Below are 22,496 nucleotides of genomic sequence, written 5' to 3'. Positions count from 1 at the left end.
TTTCCTAAAGGTAGCACTTCGTATTGGATGTTTGGCAAGCGTCGATTGTGAAAACTTTTTAAAATCTCAATAATTTTGGGGTTTTCCTAAAAGAAGCTCAACAATCCAGGGGTTTTGAAAAAATAATAATATGGCAACCCTACTTTCAATGTAAAATGTTACAGTTTTGTTTTGTACTTCAGGGTGGAATCTACACACATATAAAAACCGTTCTGAAAATGCTTTTCTTTTAAAAAAAACGTTTTTAAAACCACATTGAATTTTCCATAAGGCTTACCATCGCCATCTAATGTCACATTTTCCATGAGGCTTACCATCGCCATCTAATGTCACATTGTATATTGCACTTGAAACACACTTAAAACATTTAATTTGCAGTTGTATAGCTGAGTCAGTCTGCTTCCTTCCTTCCTTCCTTCCTTCCTTCCTTCCTTCCTCTCTCCCTCTCCCTCTCCCTCTCCCTCTCCCTCTCCCTCTCCCTCTCCCTCCCAAGTTAGGGATCATATCCAAATGCATGTGATTGAAAGGTGCAAAACAAAGTCATGTATCTGTAGCCAAGCTCAGACAAATTTACAACTTTGTGTGCCTGTGTGTGCATGTGACCAATCCCAGAGGGGTCATCCTGTGAGGCTGCAATAGATGGTAATGGATTGCTTTGAAGCCACTTCAGCACTAAATGAACAACAACAACAAAAAATCACCCCCACCCAACCTCCAAGATCTGTCCTGTATTTTGCCAGAACAAAGGTGGCAACCCTAGTTGGAAGGGACCCTGAGGGTGGGTTCTGGTGCCCTGTGCCCTGAATAGCTTCACCCCAGGAAAGAGCGTTATAGCTGCTGGAGCGCTGCAAAAAAGAAAAAGAAAAAAGTATACTACAGTGGTACCTCTGGATGCGACCGGGATCCGTTCCGGAGCCCCGTTTGCATCCAGAAGCGAATACAACCTGTGTCTGCGCATGCGCGGGTCGCGATTTGCCGCTTCTGCGCATGTGCGTGACATCATTTTGACCGTCTGTGCATGCGCGAGTGGCGAAACCCGGAAGTAACGCACTCCGTTACTTCTGTGTCGCCACAGCGCACAGCCCAAAAATACTTCTCCCGAAGCTACTTCAACCCGAGGTATGACTGTACTGTATTTCAAATAAGTAAAGGTTATCGGGTGCATGTAGCTACCACAGATACAAACTTATTAGATGCTGACTTAATGGAATAATAGAATTGTAGAGTTGGAAGGGACTCTAAGGGTCATCTAGTCTAACCCCATGCAATGCAGGAATCTCAGCTAAAGCATCCATGACAGATGGCCATCCAATCTCTGCTTATAAACCTCCAAGGAAGGAGAGTCTGCCACCTCGTGAGAGTCTGTTCCAGTGACCAACAGCTCTTACTGACAGAAAGTTCTTCCTGATGTTGTCTAGTTGGGATAACTTTTGAGGCTGCATAGCTGTGTTTCAGTCCTGACGATTGCATTGATCATTTTGCGTTCTAAAGATTTAAACTCAATTTTTGATGACAAATAGAGAAGGGAATCTTATTCCAGAAGGGGAAATTCGTAGGCAGCTGAAAGGAAATTTGATGCGGGGTGGGGAGTTATGCAAACATACAGAGAAAGGCTTCCAAACTTGAGTGCGTGCAAACCTTTTGAAAACAAAAACACACCTTAGTCCACCTGACTTGTTTGGTTTTGCCTTTAACCTGATTTCTCCCTTAGTTACAGGCAAATCTGGAGTGCTAATAATCCAAGAGAGTAAATACTGGCGCAGCTGCTGGCCTTGTGCTCCACTCCCTGAAGCAAATATTGCAAAGGTATAGTACTGTCTTCCCGTTAATAGACATGCGGCCTGATCCTATGCACTCAGAAATAAACTCTGATGTTTTCACTGCAGTCTGAAAGGGTGTGAAAGGTGTTTTCTAGTGCCCTGTGCCATGAAGAGCTCTTGTCTGGGAAAGAGCTTTATAGCTGCTGGAGCACTGCCAAAAAAAGTATACTATTGCAGATAAGTAAGTAAGGTAAAGGTAAAGGGACCCCAGTCGTGACTGACTCTGGGGTTGCGGCGCTCATCTCGCTTTATTGGCCGAGGGAGCCGGCATACAGCTTCCGGGTCATGGCGAACCAGAGCAGCGCACGGAAACGCCGTTTACCTTCCTGCCAGAGTGGTACCTATTTATCTACTTGCACTTGACGTGCTTTTGAACTGCTAGGTAGGCAGGAGCTGGGACCGAACAAAGGGAGCTCACCCTGTTGTGGGGATTCGAACCGCCGACCTACTGATCGGCAAGTCCTAGGCTCTGTGGTTTAACCCACAGCGCCACCCCGTCCCTGTAAGTAAGTACTCAGGTGCATTTAGCTAGCACAGACACAAACTTATTAAATGCTGATTTTGTAGAATCATAGAATTGTAGAGTTGGGGGGTTCTGAGGGTCATCTAGTCCAACCCCCTGAAATGCAGAAATCTCAATGAAAACATCCATGACAGATGGTCATCCAGTCTCTGCCTGAAAACCTCCAAGGAAGGAGAGTCTACCAAGGAAGTCCATTCCACTGTCTTAACAGCTCCTACTGTCGGAAAGTTCTTCCTGGTGTTTAGTCAGAATCTCCTTTCTTGTAACTTGAATCCATTGGTACGGAGCCTACCCATGGGACCAGGGGAAAACAAGCTTGCTCCTTCTTGCACACGTGACAGCCCTTGAGATATTTGACAATGCCTATCATATCTCCTCTTGGCCTACTCTTTTACAGTCTAAACCAGGCACCCCCAACCTTTGGCTCTCTAGATGTTTTGGACTACAGTTCCCATCATCCCTGACCACTGGTCCTGTTAGCTAGGGATCATGGGAGTTGTAGGCCAAAACATCTGGAGGACCGCAGGTTGGGGATGCCTGGTCTAAACGTACCCAACTCCCTCTACCGTTCCTCATTAGACTTGGTTTGGTTTCAACAAAACACATCAGGGATGGAGAATCTGTAGGCTCTGGACATTGCTGAACTACAAATCCTATCATCCCTGACCATTGTCTGTGCTAGCTGGGACTGATGGGGCTTGGAGTCAAACAAAGTCTGGAAGACCACAAGTTTGCCATCCTTGAATTACATAGTCCTATATTCTTGGCCTACGATTGTTTTCCCCTTCACTTTTTTTCTTCTCTCCCTGTGTGACATTTTTCTTCTCATGACATGCACACCAAGCATAAATAACTCTATAGAAAACTATAATTAGCAAGCCTAATTCTTAAAAAATAGCATCGTGATGCTGGGAATAACAGGCAGAGCTCTTTTCTTCACCACTGAGCAAAGCACATGCCACTCCTCATATTTGATTTATCACTAGCACCGATGGAGGTTAAGAAAAGGCAATTCCTTTTATGCTTTACTGCCACCTCCTGGCTGCCAGTGCATATAATGCATACATATGTACGGTATATTTATCACCCCATTTTTATTCCACCTTAGAATGGAGAAAAAAACAAACTCAAGGCAGCTTAATTTAAAAGCATACAAGAAAATGACAAGTAGTTCTCTCAATAAAACAGCAGCAAAAACAGCACATAGCAGCAGCAGCAACAAAATAAAACAGAGATACCACATTTTTAAAAAAATAGATAAAAATACGTCAGAATTGCCAACATGAACTTCCTGCCATTAGTTGGTTGAAAAGACTGGAGTAAAAGGTGGTGTCTTAGTTCACATTTCGCCCTGCTGAAACAGTGTGTAAATTGCATATTTTCAAGTGACATTTGGCAACTATAGTAGTGTTATGAGGTGGGGGTTTTTTAAGGGGGGGGGGGAGGAAGTAGTCTGTATGCAAGATCATCCTAACCCCTGGATCCAGCAAGTGTTAAAGTATAGGCCAGGCTAACTCCCTGTGTTGAGGGTGCATCATGAGATCGCAGCCCTGAAAAAGTGCTTTTTTCAGGGTGAGTTCTCAGCTCCCCAAATGAGCACTGTGCTCTCGTGTGAAAAAACATCATGTCCAGGTTTTACCAGGACAGTTGAGGGGTATGGGATTAATGACTGGCCACCACCTTATTTTACCTCCTAATGACCCACACTTCCCTATACAGAGCTACCTTCAGATGTCTTCTAAAGGTTGTTTAGTTACTTATCTCGTTGGTTCAGGGGTCACATACACCCTCCAACATTTCTCTGATGAAAAGTGGGACATTCTGGGATCAGATCAGAAACTGGGATGGCATCTGTAAATCTGGGACTGTCCCCCCCGAAAATAGGGACACTTGGAGGGTCTGGAATGTTTGCACAAGCCCTTGGATGGACTGGGTGTCTTACATGATTTGTAAGAAATCTGAACACAGAAATGCATTGTAGCTATGCAGAGAATATGTATTTTCATGACAGTACATTTGTTAAAACAAAAATTCATTTTAATTCCTTTTCTCCTGAGTAATAGTAATGTGTTTACATAGGTTTGTAGCTGAGTGAGCTGTAAGCTCTTAAAATCACAAAGCAATCCTTAGATTGTTATGATGTGGCATATTTAAGGGGTTATTATGTGAAGTGTCAATGTCACTGCAGAGTGAAACGGGAAAAAATAAGGAGCAAGCAGGCAATTGGTAAAACTGCAAAACAATAACAAAACAACAACAACAACCAGACACTAAACCTCATGGCTTCTGGTGCAAAATGATTGCAGACTAGGGCAAGGGAGAATGTCCCCACAGTACATTTTGCTAATTACTTAATTCTTCTGGCAATAAGTGATGGGCCAGAAATGAGGAAGTAATGCAAACCTATTGACATTGAGAGTGGACTTTGACTTCCTTTATCTTACAAAAAGCTTTAATTTCTGTTTTAGCTACATTTACAAGCTATAAGTACTTGAAGGCTACTAGAAGCAGACTATGTCAAACACTGAAATCAGCCCTGAATGTGCCTGTTATAACAGCCTGAACAGCTAGATAGATACAGGGTGTGCCTCAAAGCTTGCCACTGTGTTTTCCTCATTTGTGACTGCCACGCGACTTAATCTGATTATAAATCAACTTATAAAATCTGATCCCGAGGGGATGTAGTACGTATTGCCAGCTTTACTCAAACATGCTACAACAAGCGTTTTCCCCCTTGCTCAGATAGGTATCTGCCAAAACAATGACTTATACATATTTCATGCGTTCACATTGACACTGAGTCTGTGTACACATTACCCTTTACCCTGCCTCCGGTGTGCTCCCATCCCTGTATTTTCAATCCATGTACACGCAACAGTGCCCTCAGTTCACAGGCATCTTGCAGTTTCTCCGGAAATACTGCGTTTTAATGTGCTTTCCCCCAGGCCAGCTTCAAACAGCTTCAAACAGACTTCATAACTTCATGAGCTTACTCTACATGCAGTAAATCCAAAGTGTGTATAGTCGAAACACTAAATAAACACCTGCGTGCCTATACAAAGGATGTGAAGTTTATTTCCAGGGGCAGAGACAGGCTGGACAGCTTCAGTACACAGCAAACTGTGTGGATGTGTACAGTGGACTGCAAATCTGTTTTGAAACACAACGAGAAAAAGTGACCTTGCAATGTTTTAAAGTGGTCTTTTGCACACAGCCCACAATCTGCCCGGCTGGCCTGGCTTGTTAGCCTAAGCCGAGACCATGGATTTCCATGTTTGGTACAGTTTAATCAAACTTTTACTAAATCCAGGATTGATGGGTGATTTGCACCCAGAGAATCTGGCCCCTAAAACTTATGACAATACTTTAGTAAGCAAACAAGGTAATTAAATGAACTTGTAGTTAGCAATCCTAGGCACATTTTTCTGGGAGCAAGACATTTTGTATTTCATCCTGGACAGGGCAGCCTTTTTCAACCTGGTGCCCTCCAGATGTTTTATGCTGAAGCCGGTGGAGGTGCCTGGGTGATACTGTTAGATGGTAACTATCCTCCTCACAGACCCTCCAAGTGTCCCTATTTTCCAGGGATGTTCCTGATTTAGAGAAGCTGTCCCGGTTTCTGATTTGATCCCAGAATGTCCCGCTTTTCTTTGGGACATCCCTATTTTCATTGGAGAAATGTTGGACGGTTGGAGTTATCTGACCTCCGAGCCATCTGAAAGCAATCCTGCATAGGGAAGGTTTTTAAAAATGTTTAATGTTTTATTCTGTTTCTCTACAGTATATGTTGGAAGCTGTCCAGAGTGGCTAGGCCAACCCAGTAAGATGTATGGGGTATAAATAGTAAAATTATCCATATGGAATGGGCCGTCCCTATTTTCACCGGAGAAATGTTGGAGGGTATGTCTTCATTGGTCAGGGGTCCCTTTACCTTTAAGGAAAAGCAGGATATTCCGGGATCAAATCAGAAACCGGGACGGCTTCTGTAAATCCAAGATTGTCCCTGGAAAATAAGGACACTTGGAGGCACTGAGCTTTCCGTTTCTCATAGAAACAATGCCAAATCGGCTTGTTGTAGGAAAAGAGAGAGGGAAAATTCCATTGCCTGACAAGCTGAGAAACAAAAAAAACCCAAACTCTCACCCCTGCAATGTAATAAAACAACATGACTGAGGTTATACATGGGTGGGGCCTGCATGAGAATAAAGTAAATTGTCAGTTCGTCTCAAAGGAATCGGCAGTAAAAAACGCAGAAGGTGTGTAGCTCCATTCATGTTCCGAGTTCTTCTTGTTGTTTAGTCGTTTAGTCGTGTCCGACTCTTTGTGACCCCATGGACCAGAGCATGCCAGGCACTCCTGTCTTCCACAGTTTGGTCAAACTCATGTTCATAGCTTCGAGAACATTGTCCAACCATCTCGTCCTCTGTCGTCCCCTTCTCCTTGTGCCCTGCATCTTTCCCAGCATCAGGGTCATTTCCAGGGAGTCTTCTCTTCTCATGAGGTGGCCAAAGTATTGGAGCCTCAGCTTCAGGATCTGTCCTTCCAGTGAGCACTCAGGGCTGATTTCCTTAAGAATGGATCGGTTTGATCTTCTTGCAGTCCATGGGACTCTCAAGAGTCTCCTCCAGCACCATAATTCAAAAGCATCTAACGTGTGCCAAATGTGGCAGCTGCTTGGCATTCACAGGGAATCGTCAGAAGCATCTCCTTCTTTTGACACTAGATGTTGCTGTTGGGCTCAGGTGCTTTTGGGTCCATCCCACAAGAAGCAGTTTTACAACAGGTGTGGATTGGCTAGGGCAGGTCTAAAACTCTAGCTCTGACATTAGCCTCCATAAAAACTTAAATCCATCTTGAGGAAAGTCTTTTCTCAGTTGCCTGGGATTAGTATAACAAGTTGTAGACAGCAAAGGAAGAGAAATATATAGTGAAGGAATGGCTTTTCTTTGGAAAGAAATCCTGATGGAAACATTCCTGGGTACGTAATATTTCCAGCCTATGCTGAATACTTAAAAGCTCTGAGATAATAATTGTAAGCGGCTTTTTAATTATTGTTGTTTTAAAAGCATCTCTTAGTTCGATTTGACACTCCTCCCATTTGATTTCAGAGTTTAAAAGTGTTGCTATGTTGACAAATTGCTCTGCTGTTGTTGTTTTTTAAAGGGAATATTTCCAGAGCAAATATCCTACATTCCAGGTTAGGGGAAAAAACACATCTGCTTCGATTAATATTTTCAATCTAAATTGCTAATGAATAAGAATTGGAGAATTGGCTCTCCAAAAAAGTCGTAGTACAGAGATTTTTGCAAAGAATTTTCCCCTGATACAGTGCATTTGTGTTGGATGCTTGTTACCTTAGATGTTCTGAGGAGTAAATCCTATTGAATTCAGGTAAATGGGATTAGGATTTTAGCCTAAAGCTTCAAACGCAGGTCTTGGATAGCTCAGTTGGTTAGAGCATGGTGCTGATATAATGCCATGGTGGCTGGTTTGAACCCTGCTTTACAGAGGGCTAAAATAGATGATGCTTGGGGTCCTTTTCCAACTCTACAATTCCAGGATTCTGTGACATATAATCACATTTCTTATGGAGAATGTGTTCTAATGGTTTTGGGTTCCAATACAGGGACATTATCTATGGAGTGAAGGCTCTTTTTTCCTCAATCTTGGGTGGGCATGGTTTAAAATGTCTGTCAGTGGTCGCCATGAACCTTGAATGCCAATGAATGTCAGCTCCTTGCATGTCCAGCAGAAGATGGGGAGTCAAAGAAGTCTTTCATTCCCTCTCTTCCCTGAAGTAGTTAAGCACTTGGACTACCAAAACTTTCTGCCAGGCTTAGTGTCTTCTTCTGAGTCAGGTGCCAGGACAATGCAGCTTCTGAAGCCAACGGAGACTGCCTGCTTTGGCACCATGTCACGATCATCTCCTTCAAGGACCCTTGAGGTACAGCTGCTCAAGTTGCACCTGTGTGTAAGATTTCAGAGACACCCAGACAGATTTTAAAATTACTTCTTAAGTTCAGGGCTTCAGTTTTAAAAATGAATATTTACCCTCTTTTTTTTAATTAAAGATTTTCTTGTTTTACAAAAGTATGTGTGATGTCTCTCGTATTTTTTCCATGTAACATTTTTACAAATCCGTTTCATTTGTTGAGACATTAGGGGGAGAAAAAAAAGGGGTGGAGGGGGGGAAGATGGGTGGGGGTGGGGTCAGGTGGCGATGTTTCTATTATGCTTAATGTATGTAGGGTTTGGTGTCAGCGTTGCTTGTGCTGTTCACTTGTGTTCCTTTGGTGGTGAGAGAGGTTGGGGTTGGCCTAGGGTGTGGTTGTTGGTTTGTGATGGCTGTGGTGATCTTTGTTTGCGTGTGTGAGTGGAGTGGGTGGGTGTTTTGGATCAGGTTAGCCATATTGATTTGTATGCCGTTGGTGCATTATTGTCATTGTCTTGTTGGGCTGTGTAAGTGATAAAGGGGAGCCATACTGGGGTAAAGGCGTCTTCTTCTGTTTGTCCCCGTGTCGGTTTTAGTTTATTGGTTAATTTTTCTAGTAGGGCTGTTTCCCATACTATTTGGTACCATTGGTCCATGCTTACTCCTGACAGGTCTCTCCAGTGTCTGGTTATGGTGTTTCTGGCTGCTGAAAGTAGGTGGGTTATGAGTGCTTTGTGGTGTAAATGGGCATTGTTGTCTTGGAAGATGTTTAGTAGGGCCAATGTCTAATACTTGCTTAGTTATTTTACATATTTCTCATGTGATATTCACCCTCTTTTGAGCAATGGGTCGACAACTCGGAATCAGCAAAGCACAATACCTCATGGCTGAATTTAATGTAGGAAATGCTGCTAGGCCCCAAGTGAGAAGGTGGTGGGTATGAGCTGAAGAACATAGTTTAGGAGGGTGGTATCATGATGGTGAATCTATGGTGAATCTTTCCCCCCGCAATGAATGTCTACCATGGTCCTTTTGGAATAGCCAAGGGTTGTCTATCAGCAGACTGCTGCTGTCATCCATGTGCCCGCTCTCCCTTATTTCAACAAACGGTATCACAATAAACTTTTAACGCAAAGAAAAGTGATTGATTTATTTTTTCTGTGACTGATTAACTCAGGTAGAATAGAGACCGGAGAAACTCTCCCACTGCTATGAAAGGCCAATACACCACCAACAGAAAGAAATAATAGGTTTGTAATTTAATGTAACTTTCAGGTTTGGTACCAAGATTTGTTGCATGCCACCCCAATATCCAAGCGGTGGAAGATTCCAGGGGTTCCAGGCACTTACCCAGGGTTTGTATTTCCTTTTGGAATGAGACTGTGGTGTCTGTATGATATATGGTTTATTTACACATATATACAACCCAAACCCGTTGGGACGTGGGTGGCACTGTTGGGTTAAACCACAGAGCCTAGGACTTGCCGATCAGAAAGTCGGCAGTTTGAATCCCCGCGACGGGGTGAGCTCCCGTTGCTCGGTCCCTGCTCCTGCCAACCTGGCAGTTCGAAAGCACGTCAAAATGCAAGTAGATAAATAGGTACTGCTCCGGTGGGAAGGTAAGTGGTGTTTCCGTGTGCTGCTCTGGTTTGCCAGAAGCGGCTTAGTCATGCTGGCCACATGACCCGAAATCTGTACGCTGGCTCCCTCAGCCAACAAAGCAAGATGAGCACCGCAATCGGCCACAACTGGACCTAATGGTCAGGGGTCCCTTTACCTTTACAACCCAAACCTACGATGGAGAGGTTCACATCATTAACATCCTAAAAGGGTCTTGTTTCTCCCCTAGCCACAACCTTGGATTCAGGCAGAAATCAGCCACGACTCTCTCCAGTTTGCTGCTTTTTCCTAAATCACATCATTGCAAAACTCTAATCTTAACCCTGCTTCATCCTTCTAATTTACTGTGAGCTGGTGGAGGGGGCTCACCCATTTCCCCTCTCGCAAAGAACCCCTTTCCTTTGTTTCCCTTAATGGCTCATCAGCTAGGCTATCACCTCAACAAAGGAAGCTAACCTGGCTTATATTTTAACATTTGCTGGAACCAGGGTTAGAAGGCTCCCCCACAAACTCATAACAGTATTTAGAAAATCAGATAAATTTCACTCTGCAATTTTCTCTTTTCTTCCAGGTTATGCTTCCTGGTCTCTTTATCATGCCCTTCCACCAATGATCTATTTTTTTCCTTTACAAACATTGGAACTTACTGGCTTAGAGGTTTTTGCTCTTGCTTTCCTCTCTCCAATGTTTCTGATGATTGGTCCACTTTGGAGGTTGGCCAACAAGAAGCACATTCTAGCCTTGCTAAGGCTGAGCATGATTGGTAAGTTCACTTTTGTAATTCTAAAGTGTCTTCGAAAAGCTTGGCAACAGCAAGGTGTCAGGCCGAACTTTTCAAACGATGTTGTTGTTTAGTCATTTAGTTGTGTCCAACTCTTCGTGACCCCATGGACCAGAGCACGCCAGGCATTCCTGTCTTTCACTTCCTCCCACAGTTTGGTCAAACTCATACTGGTAGCTTTGAGAACACTATCCAACCATCTCGTCCTCTGTCGTCCCTTTCTCCTTGTGCCCTCCATCTTTCCCAACATCAGGGTCTTTTCCAGGGAGTCTTCTCTTCTCATGAGGTGGCCAAAGTATTGGAGCCTCTGTTTCAGGATCTGTCCTTCCAGTGAGCACTCAGGGCTCATTTCCTTAAGAATGGATACGTTTGATCTTCTTGCAGTCCATGGGACACTCAAGAGTCTCCTCCAGCACCATAATTCAAAAGCATCAATTATTCGGCGATCAGCCTTCTTTATGGTCCAGCTCTCACTTCAGTACATCACTACTGGGAAAACCATGGCTTTAACTATACGGACCTTTGTTGGCAAGGTGATATCTCTGCTTTTTAATATGTCTCTGCTCTTTTAATATGGTTTTTCAAACCATATTAGCATTTAAATGGCAAGATGGGCAATTATTTCATATAATCCAAATTCATAGTTTATGTCTTTGAAGGAGGATTAGCTGAATTCCTGGAAGTAAAGCTATCAATGACTACTGTACATTTGCAGTCTTAACCAGGGTTAAGGCAATAAACCATGGTTAGTGCTAACCATGGATACTGCAAGAGGGGAGAGTTGTACCCACGTCCTGCTAAGAGGCTGCCCAAAGGCTTCTGGCTGCACAGGCAGATTCAGGGAAGTGCAACTGGTTCAGTCATACTGGGCATGGAGCATTGGGGGCACCCCAGAGGGTGCTGCAACTATGATGTAGAATGGAAGCCCTCCAAGTTTTGGTGTCACACAGGACACCACTGAAATTTGAGACTCAATGTCCGCCGCTGCTGGTTGGTTGCTGGACTAGATGATCCACTGGCCTCATTCTGCAGGCTTTCCTTAGGTTCTTCATCAGTCACTATTGCCACCACTAAAACACAACTGAGATCTGAGCAGTTGCTAGCATTATGCCAAGGAAAGAACAGTAGAAACTGCAGGAAAGAGAATGTTGTTGTTGTTAGTCGTGACTGACTCTTCGTGACCCCATGGACCAGAGCACGCCAGGCACTCCTGTCTTCCACTGCCTCCCACAGTTTGGTCAAACTCATGTTGGTAGCTTTGAGAACATTGTCCAGCCATCTCGTCCTCTGTCGTCCCCTTCTCCTTGTGCCCTCCATCTTTCCCAGCATCAGGGTCATTTCCAGGGAGTCTTCTCTTCTCATGAGGTGGCCAAAGTATTGGAGCCTCAGCTTCAGGATCTGTCCTTCCAGTGAGCACTCAGGGCTGATTTCCTTAAGAATGGATCGGTTTGATCTTCTTGCAGTCCATGGGACTCTCAAGAGTCTCCTCCAGCACCATAATTCAAAAGCATCAATTCTTTAGCGATCAGCCTTCTAGGAAAGAGAATAGAGACAGTTAAAATTCAGCACATTCACTAAGGCATTCCACAGCTACCGGTGGGACTACTTTCAAGTATCAGGGTTTATCCTACTTTAAAGTTTCAGGGTGTGGGCCTGCGGAATAAATCTTACTGACAAACATGGGACAAGGCCAGTGTATCTATTGATTTAACGCCTTTCTATTCTGCCTCCCCATCATAAAGCTGTAATTACCTGGTTTGGAATACAAATCATTCTCAGCTATGTTAAGAATGGAATGCCATTTCTTCTAAAGATTCTCCTTAAACTTGGAACATAATATTAGATTATGCAAATGTAGTATCAGTGTTCGCATAGCTAGTTGCTTTTAGGCGTATGAACAAAAGTCATTTCATATGAACTTTTAATATCCCGGTGAAACACTAATTCTTTTCTGTGTTCAGATCACCTGACCTGTTGGGCCAACTCACATTACTCTTTCTAGCAAAAAATAAAAATACGTCATTGTTCTTCTTCTAAGCATGTGTCTCCCAACTTACACAGGGGTTACATTCCCAGCTACTGTGTGTATATGTGAAATCACGTATAGTGGGGAACACCATCTAAAAAGACTGTAAACACTCTCTAAACCTCTGGAAACCCTTTAAAAAAGCCAGCAGTGCCTACCAGACTGGCATGAATGGTCACAATGTTTTCCTCATCGCTGGAGGACAATGTGGAAACGATGAAAAGGAGGGTAGACCAGTACCCCAAAAGTTTCTCAGTTTTCCTCATTGCTGGAGGACAATGTGGAAACGATGAAAAGGAGGGTAGACCAGTACCCCAAAAGTTTCTCAGTTTTCCTCATCGTTGGAGGACAATGTGGAAACGATGAAAAGGAGGGTAGACCAGTACCCCAAAATGCCTGGCTGCGATTCAGGGGTAGACAGGACCCTGAAGGAGTGGCAGACCTACATTTCAGGGGCTCTGAAGCTCAAACTGTCATGGGCCCCCCCTTCACAACCAGCAATGAGGTCTGGGTAACCACTGTTATCTTCTGCAATGGGGTTGTTCCATGACAGATCAGCACACCTTTACAACTTCATTGCTACTGTCTCTCAAACTTTGGGATGGTTGAAATATATACAACAAAACATTAATCAATTTGTGTCAAGCAACTCATAAGGGATCTCCTAGAGTAGACCCAACATTTTTAAGCAATGTGAACTAAAGTCGCTTCAGGATTAGGAGTCCTGAAGTTTAAGCTTCATCGGTTTTATAGTAGATCCGCTCCTGCCCTGAAGTGCATGGCTGTGGGTCAGATTTCGCTTGCTGATGGTGCTTGTGCCATTTTTGCAGTTTTCCTGCTCTTTTCATGCCTTTTTTTGTTTGTTTTTTTGCCCCTTTCACGCCTTTTTGCAATTTAAATCATTTTATTTAATTATTTCCCGGCACCACACATAAGTGGGGAGACACCTGTACCTAAAATTCTCTTATCTTCTTTAATAGGAATATGCACATACACCCCCCAGGGGAGCTCTCTCAGATAACAGAGAAACTTTTTCCTGACTGTACACTGAGAAACTTTGTTCTTACCGGGTTGGTTCTGAATTGAGTCAAGAGAAATTTGCTAACCGCTCAATTAGGAATTTACCCTCTCCCAGATTCACTAGTTGTCTACATGCAACAATTTATTTATTTTTAAATTAATATAGGGACTCTACTGTATGAGTTTGCTGAACATGGCCCTCAGCTCTTAGAGAATAGGACAATGAACAGGTCTTTATTCAAGCTGAAGTAGAGCAGCCAATGGAATTCTCAACCAACAACACTGTAACAGCTGGATTCTGTGGGGGTTTACTGCTTTTGAGAAAGCATGCAAAGGATCAGGCAATGAAATTATTAAGGGGTGTGTGTGAGAGAATTACCTTTATTTGTTTAGGGCATCATCTAAGAACCTCTAAGTTCACTGATTTCAAAGGGGGAGACAGTTGCATACTTTACTCTCCCATTGGAACAAATGGGTGTTAATAGCGCTCAACTGTAGCTATATTATACAATTTTTATTTTTATTTTATTAATGTGTTTCTCTTTACAGGGAGCATTCTTTCATACCACGCTCCAAATGCTTACCTTCGACTCTTGATCTTGGCCATGGGTGTTTCTTCATCGTTGGTAGTTCAGACAGTAACATGGTGGTCTGGCAATTCTTTACAAAGGTATTGTAAAAGAGGGCGCAAATCTTGCATTATAAGTAGCAAGCTGTCTTCTTTGACAGTAATCAAAAACCGTGAAAAAGCTTTAATCTTAAAGCAGATTTCTACTTAATGCTACAGTGATTTTAGCTTATTTGTTTGCGCATTCATTAAAAAATATATGTTTGAATGTTCTGCTTTTACAGATACTGCAGGATCTGGGGGTTTATACTAGGAAAAATTCTTCTTCTCGTGCTTCGGATTTGCTATACATCGTTAAACCCAATATGGAACTGTACAACTGCCAATGTTACTATAACTGTGCTAGGCTTCGTAGCAGTACTTGAGCGGACATATACAGGTGACAATTCAAAATGAAGCCATTCCTTTCTTTGTATATCCTCAGCAGAATTTTGGGGGTGGTATGTGTGGAAAAACATGACCATAAATATGAGCTACGACTGAGTGAGTGGGCAAATGGTAATCCTAATTTATCTCCCTGTTCAACTCCATCTTTAATTCCCCTTGCCTCTGTTTCATCTTCCTCTTTGTTCCTCAGGACTTTTGCCTTCTTCCGCTGTCTCATGGGCATCCAAACCTCCAACTTCCTCTATTATCAGGCCTGGCGTCAGGAGGAAGCATCCTCAAGCAATTACTGGGGACTTGGGTATCACCTCTGATAAGTGCCACAATTCCTCCCATCACCACCACTCCTTCTTCTTTATTCTTTGGTGATTCCTCGTAGCCAAGTAAAATTGTCTTCCATGAACATGATCTTAAGAGTGAGTCTGTAAGTGACTGTGGAGGCCAATTCTGGATCTACACATCCTTCTACCTTGGGAACATAGGTTTCTGGTGGGAGTTGATCACAGTGAGGGTTTGCCAAGTGTGCCTTCCTCTTAGCACGTTTCTCCCTTTCATCCTGAATTTGAGTGTCTTCAAAGTCCATGACACCTTTGGTAAAGGCTGTTCTCCAATTGGAGCGCTCGCAGGCCAGTGTTTCCCAGTTGTCGGTGTTTATACTATTAGAATTGCCATTAGAGAGTCTTTAAACCTCTTTTGTTGACCAACAACATTACGCTTTCCATTTTTAAGTTCAGAATAGAGTAGTTGCTTTGGAAGACTATAATTGGGCATCCACACATGACCAGTCCAATGCAGTTGATGTTGAAGAATAATTGCTTTGACACTGGGGATCTTTGCTTCTTCCAGTACCCTGGCATTAGTTCGCTGGTCTTCCCAAGTGGTGTGTAAAAATTTTTAGAGACACTGTTGATGGAATCTTTCGAGGAGTTGGAGATGGCGTTTATAAGTCGTCCGTGTTTCACAAGCATGCAGTAGGGTTGGTAGTACAATAGCTTTGTAAAGAAGCATTTTGGTTTTTCACCATCACTCCAGGGCATTGTGGGAAATCAAAACAGCCATCACAAGTGAGGGTTTGGAGTCTGACAGTGCTCAATAGACTGCTGCTGCCTGGTAAACTCATCAGATAAGGGCTCGTCAGTGAACATTTGGCTGAGGGACTCCCACATATAACAAGCCTGACCTGATTCTCATTGAACCATACCTGGTTCCTAGAGCTATGTTAGTGAGATGCCCACTTAATACAGAGAATGTGTGTAGAACCGCAAGGTCTTCATTTCCCCCTGTGCTGTCGCTCAGTTCTGTTTCTAGCGAGTAGCTCTGCTGATTCTCTGTGCATCCTAAGTCTTGACTCCTTGATTCCAGAGCTGTTAAACATAACAGTCTTTGTGGGGCAGACCTACTATTGATCCCTGATGGACTCACTCTGTCAAAGAAAGTGATTAGGTTCTCATATCTCTGTAACACCATAACCTCTGGCGTAGGGCAGGCACCATAAGCAAGAACCCAGTCACTCGTAGTGTATAAGAGCATGAGTAGCCATTGGCACATGAGGTTTAGCATAACTGAATCCAGTGGCGTGCAGTCAGTGGACCGGGGGGACTAGGCTAGCCCCTTAAATGTTTCTGGTAAACTAGAGTATTAAAGACTGGTGCCTCCTTCCCAAAGCCAGGAAGCTTCTGTCGGCTTAGGGAGGGAGGCACAATGTTCCTGCACACAGCATTGGGACATCACAATGTCGCACACATGATGCCCCTCCCATTGCTCTCACAAGCTGGTTCCTCTGGCCTGAACTGTTCACCACTGACTGAATCACACAGAATTGTGCAACACATAAGAAGTTTGACAGGCTATGAGCGAGGACCACTAGTGTTGTGTTTTAAAGGTATGCTGGCTATTTATGCTAGTACAATTGTATGGCCAGGATCCAAAGAGCTACGAGTTGTATTTTCCAGCCTCCCTTCCTTTGTAGTCCCCCCAAAAGCTGCTATTTATGGTCAGGGCACCTTCAGAGTAGACTGCAGTGCACTGTGGGAGGAGAGGAAATCAACTAGCCCACTGTGCATGTGCAGAAGTATTTTGCGTTTGTGATGCATGGGGTTCTTTGAATCCTGAACTATGCTATGGGCCCAGTAGAAACTCTCTTAGAATATGATCCTTCCTGGGCATTCTAGTCAAGAAGTAAGGTCCATTAAAATAAATGGCTATGTATCACGCTTCCACAAAATAAACCTTTTAAATTCAGTAGGACTTACAGGGCAATCTTAACCGTGTCGTTTGTGTTATGTGTGAAAATCTTTAGAAATTTTTGAACACTTATGATTTTGTACACTTGGGTGGAATCTACACACATATAAAAAAACACTGTGAAAACGCTTTTAAAAAAAAGTTTTGAAAAATAGATTGAATTTTGCATAGCTCGCTGTCACCATCTAGTGTTGCATTTGTATATTGCACTTTACAACACTTTTAAAACATTGTATTTGCAGCTGTGTAGCTGAGTCCTTGATTTGCTTAATCAATGTTTTCCACTTTTTTAAGGTACTAAAAGCCAAAAACAAGAAGCAAACAAGATTGGAAACGCAGCAAAGGAAACCATTCATGGTTCTAACTGGTTTTTGTCAGGGACAGCTTTTGGCAGCCTAATGTTCCTCACCTTCTGGATTTTTGGAGAGGTGTCTCTAGTTTCTAGATGGGCAGTGAGTGGACACCCGCAACCTGGGCCAGATCCTAATCCACATGGGTAAAGTGTGTGTTCTCCTAGTATTTTATTAAGCAAGTTAAAAATATCAAATCCCAAACAGGTGGAGCTTGGAGGGCATGAAATCCTGGTAACCACAACAACTTCCAAAGCAACCCTGGACAGTAATCCCTACATATAAACTGGTATTGGCTTTAATGACACACATGTGCCTCATCCCTTGAGACTAAAGAGATGCATGATACAATTGGGAGGGTTGGGGCTAAGTTCTCATTTGGGGTGTAGGGTGGCAAGAAAATTATTACCATCATTGTGTTATTTAATTTTTTACTGCCTGAGGGTATCAGGTTACAAGGTTGATAAAACCATTTCCATGTTTTGTCTTTCATATTTGGAATGGTTATCAGCTCACATTCCTTGATAGCGAAGCTATTGGGGTTTTTAGGTAGTGTGTAGCACAATTCAAAGCATGTTAATTAGATGCAAGTCCCTACAAATTCAATGAGACTATACAACACCAATCCTGAAAGACCTACATTGGCTCCCAGTACGTTTCCGAGCACAATTCAAAGTGTTGGTGCTGACCTTTAAAGCCCTAAACGGCCTCTGCCTAGTATACCTGAAGGAGCATCTCCACCCCCATCATTCTGCCCGGACACTGAGGTCCAGCTCCGAGGGCCTTCTGGTGGTTCCCTCACTGTGAGAAGTGAGGTTACAGGGAACCAGGCAAGGGCCTTCTCTGTAGTGGCGCCCGCCCTGTGGAACACCCTCCCCTCAGATGTTAAGGAAATAAACTACTACCTGACCTTTAGAAGACATCTGAAGGCAGCCCTATTTAGGGAAGTTTTTAATGTCTGATGTTTTATTTTGTTTCTAATATTCTGTTGGGATCCACCCAGAGTGGCTCTGGAAACCCAGCTAGATGGGCGGGGTATAAATAATAAATTGTTGTTGTTGTTGCTATTACTAACACAGCCTTCGTAAGAGCATCTGTGTGACTCAGGAGCCCTATTCAGACAACAGAATACTGTGCAGGCTGGACATGCGTACTTAGAAAACAGGATTATGTCCACTCCACTGGTTGCAGTTAAAAATCAATGTGAATATTGAATGCAATGGATCTGCCATTTCCCATCCTCAACCACAAATCCACAGACATGCCATGGACCACCTGGGTAAAGCTTGTGGACCACTGGTAACATAAATGGTCTGCAGTCTAGCATACAGTTGAAAGAGGGAGCAAAATCTCAGACACGGCTGTCAAATTGCACCTCCTTCCTGCTCCACCCTTGCTATAAAGTCGGGCACTGCTTGGCACAATAAAACTGACTGTAACTGGCTGGGAAATATTTAGCTAGTCTATCCATAACAACTTGCTTGTCCAAATCCTCTTCAGATTCAGGTCAGAGGTAAAGAAAGGAATTAAGTTTAGCTTGTGCCTTCTCTTTGAGTTGTTTCTTTCGAAAAATGCAATAATTCTCTGTTCTCTCATTTTTACAGAGGCGCTGTTCTCTTAGGACTGGCTCATGGACTAATGCTGTCTTTCTGGCCTTGGTCTACCTGCGCCCTGTGTGGTTGGTGCCTTATAGGTAAGAATAAATGTTCTGCAGTCCCTAAGCCACTTAAAGACATTTCATTAGTAGGAATGGGGAAAGGAGACATATGTTCTTCATTTGCTGAACTGTATAGACTTGGGGATCTCGCCCATGGTGAAATTCACAGCATGAGTTCATCTGAGAGTCATTTTTAGGTGATATATATGGATGAATTAGTCTTGGAATAGTTCTTTCATTTTGATGTTGATACTCCACAGTAAGTGGTTTAAGGATCTATGCAATTACTTCTCCATCCAGGGAGCTTTCGTATACTGTCCTATACAGCAGGCAGCAAGAAGTATGTATATGTTTTTAGCTCATGGTTGGAGGAACAGAAACAACATTTATCATGTTAGGTGTTAGAACTCAAGCTTGCTTGGAAACTCTAATCCATAATTAATTTACCATACTTGAGTAAGCTGATAGCGTCTAGGCATTCCTGGGTGAAACCTTGAGCCTCATCAATGCAGTTTCTGCCCTTGTAGTAGTTTCTATACTGAGATCATCTTAGTCATCACAGTGGTTACCGTTCATCTTGGACAATTCCACCTTCCTAGCTCTTCCTGACTTCTTAGCAATTTTTCAGTACAGTTTATTACCAAATGCTGGGTCAACTGCTTCAGAATCTCTTTGGGTTCCAAGAGATAGCAATCCAACAGAAAGTATTTAAATAACTGGAGAACTATCAGACTGGTTTGAGGACATTATTAGTCTTGGGAACCCTTTATTGTTTACTCTGATCCCAGTTATAATAAGGTCTGTGATTGTTTTTATTCATGGGGATGTTTTATTATAATAAAGGGGATATTGATACTGCGTTATATTTATAAAGGGGTTGTTTCCATGAGATTTTATGGTGCGATATTTATCATTGTGTGTTATAGCCAACATTAGTTCTAGTCAGAGCAGAACCATCAAAATTAATAGACATGACTAGCTTATGTTCTAGAGTACTAGACCTACTCTGAGTAGAACCTACAACCAAATGACAGTGGTGCCATATTGATCAGAATGACAATACATAGCAATGTTTCATGACTTTGGCATCATTTTTTTGTCCGTTTTTTAATAGGTGCAGCAGGAGCAGCTGGTCTGCTTGGCTTACGAACGTGGTATGCAGCCATTGCTGGCGACCTCCTAGCTGTCTTTACAATGTGCGTGTGGCCTCGCATAACCGGATGCTTCGTTAGCTGTTTACATCCTGGGAAAGTCATGAGTACAGCCATGCTCATACTTGTGCTAGACACATTCTTCTGTGTGTGGTGCACAGCTTATAAATTTGTGCCCGGTGGAATCTATGCTAGAGAAAGCTCTCATATTCTTTTGGGTATGTTTGCCCTTCTTAGCCAAGAAAAGTCATCAAATTTACTTGGTTTGGGTATCTAAAGACTGTAAAATACAATTGAGAATGGTTTCACAGTTCTTTCTGTACTTTGACAAAGTTGCAGCGTGGAGTGTCCCTGTTCAGTATACTCCATTGCATTCCATTCTCCCTCCCTCCCTTTTTTTCTGCCCCCCAAGCAAAAAATATTCAACATTCCATGACCACTGAGCATGCTCATTCCTCATTGGACTGTTTTCTGATTCCACCCCATAAGTCCCCCTCCCACTTTTTTTTTTTAACTTCTGCAAATGTTGAAATTCCTCCAAAGCCTGCTGATATCTTCCCTCCCCTTCCTGCCTCTCTCTTGTGTGTAGTGGTGTCATTTTGGCTACGAAAGTAAAGTTGGGATCGGCCAATGGAGAGATTTGATTTGATGCTGGCTGTTCCAAATGCCCACCTTGTCCTGTTTATTGTGTTGGCTTAATGCATAAGTGATGAATTAGGGATCAGCTTTGCAAATTGCTAAACTCTTCACCTTCTATGTACTTACAAGTTGGCTGACTGACAATATAATATTGGAATATTCTTGTGCAAGTTTCCCTTCCCGCTGGTCATAACCCCCCCCCCCCAATCTGTTATATTTTGATTACAGGGTTCACCATGCTGTTTATTGTCATAGGCACACTAGTTGAATGCAGGAAGGATCTTCACTCTCTGCTCAGGGTAAAAAGTAGTGATAAACCATTCTTCCATGAAAGTGAAAAATACATCAAATTATGTAAGTATAACTTTGCTTCAATTCTCAAAAACAAATTGCCAGATAAACTTACAGGTCATTAAATGCACCAGGCTAGATGGTTTGTTTGGGTGCTTCAGGCATAAACAGTTAGACCACATCCAAGTTTAGATGATGCACTCAAGAATCCTGCCTAAAAGGTCATCTGTAACAGCTGAATTATTGCCAAATTAGTGTCTTTGCAACATCACTGTATTGCTGAACATTGTTCATCAGTCCAAGAGTTCAGTGGATATGCTTGCAAGTTCTTGTTGAGACATTGAGTATGTGCAGCTTTTGAGTAGACAATTAGTGTGTTGGCTACAAGCCAAGTTAAACAGAGTAAGTGAGAACTTCTGCTTTGAGACAGGAAAGCCTAGCAACAGGTGGTGATTGGCTAAGTTCTCCCTTATGACACAGCAGTTTGGTTGTTGGAGTGTTGAGTTTGGAATAGGAGTTTGAATCTCGTCCGTGTATATATAGTAACTTGTACAAAGCTGTGCTTTATTCTGCTGTATATAATAAAACTAAACAAAAATCAAGTTACTAGCCAGCTAGTTCTGTTCCTGGTCGTCGTCCTGGAATGCATTGATTTGGCAGCTGGTAGCAAGAGTTAAAGGAAATCAGCCCTGAGTGCTCACTGGAAGGACAGATCCTGAAGCTGAGGCTCCAGTACTTTGGCCACCTCATGAGAAGAGAAGACTCCCTGGAAAAGTCCCTGATGTTGGGAAAGATGGAGTGCACAAGGAGAAGGGGACGACAGAGGACGAGATGGCTGGACAGTGTTCTTGAAGCTACCAGCATGAGTTTGACCAAACTGCGGGAGGCAGTGGAAGACAGAAGTGCCTGGCGTGCTCTGGTCCATGGGGTCACGAAGAGTCGGACACGACTAAACGACTAAACAACAACAACAACAGCAGTAGCAGCAAGAGTTATGGTTATGATCCATCCACAGTTCTGACATACCACTTATCTGTGAGAGGAAACATATTTTCACCATTAAAATGTATCCCTTATCAGGAGGACTAAAGCTCCTAAGTTGGTCCAAAGGAGAACCAGGCTATGTCCATCCAAGGATGTTATCTTGCTCAACAGGAAGCTCAGATGAAATTTTTAAGTGTGTGCGTTGGTACAAGGGTGTCCATAGATGAGGGATTTAAATATTCTATCTCTGATTCCTAAACCTTTGTTTCCCATCCACACTAGTTGGCAGTCCAGGATGGGATGTTTTCACCTGGTGTGTGCATGTCCCCATTTAACGTTTTCCCCAAACTGGACATCCATAACCAATGCACACTCTCTAAAAAAAAAGATCCCAGGGAAATGGGCAAGAGCAAATGTTGCCAGCATATTTCACAAAGGATAAAGTG

General features: G+C 43.0%; 1 protein-coding gene across 3 annotated transcripts in view; it reads left to right on the top strand.

Moving 5' to 3' along the window:
- The window catches only part of CWH43 (cell wall biogenesis 43 C-terminal homolog), a 41,621-nt gene that overhangs the window by 7,121 nt on the left and 12,004 nt on the right, over positions 1–22,496 (top strand). For all 3 annotated transcript variants that reach the window (XR_014160043.1, XM_081875782.1, XM_081875781.1), the window contains 8 exons: positions 1,712–1,806; positions 10,467–10,658; positions 14,272–14,392; positions 14,575–14,729; positions 17,273–17,474; positions 18,933–19,021; positions 20,100–20,354; positions 21,004–21,129. Coding sequence is in view for 2 of the 3 variants with exons in the window: in XM_081875782.1 (XP_081731908.1) it covers positions 10,505–10,658; positions 14,272–14,392; positions 14,575–14,729; positions 17,273–17,474; positions 18,933–19,021; positions 20,100–20,354; positions 21,004–21,129 (1,102 nt within the window). In the remaining variant the exon portion in view is untranslated. The remainder of the gene's footprint in view (positions 1–1,711; positions 1,807–10,466; positions 10,659–14,271; positions 14,393–14,574; positions 14,730–17,272; positions 17,475–18,932; positions 19,022–20,099; positions 20,355–21,003; positions 21,130–22,496) is intronic.

The sequence above is a fragment of the Podarcis erhardii genome (genome assembly GCF_964252035.2).
Source record: "Podarcis erhardii genome assembly, chromosome: 9".
NCBI lineage: Eukaryota > Metazoa > Chordata > Lepidosauria > Squamata > Lacertidae > Podarcis > Podarcis erhardii.
Note: the sequence above shows the minus strand (reverse complement) of the source record. Positions and strands in the feature narration are given on the sequence as shown.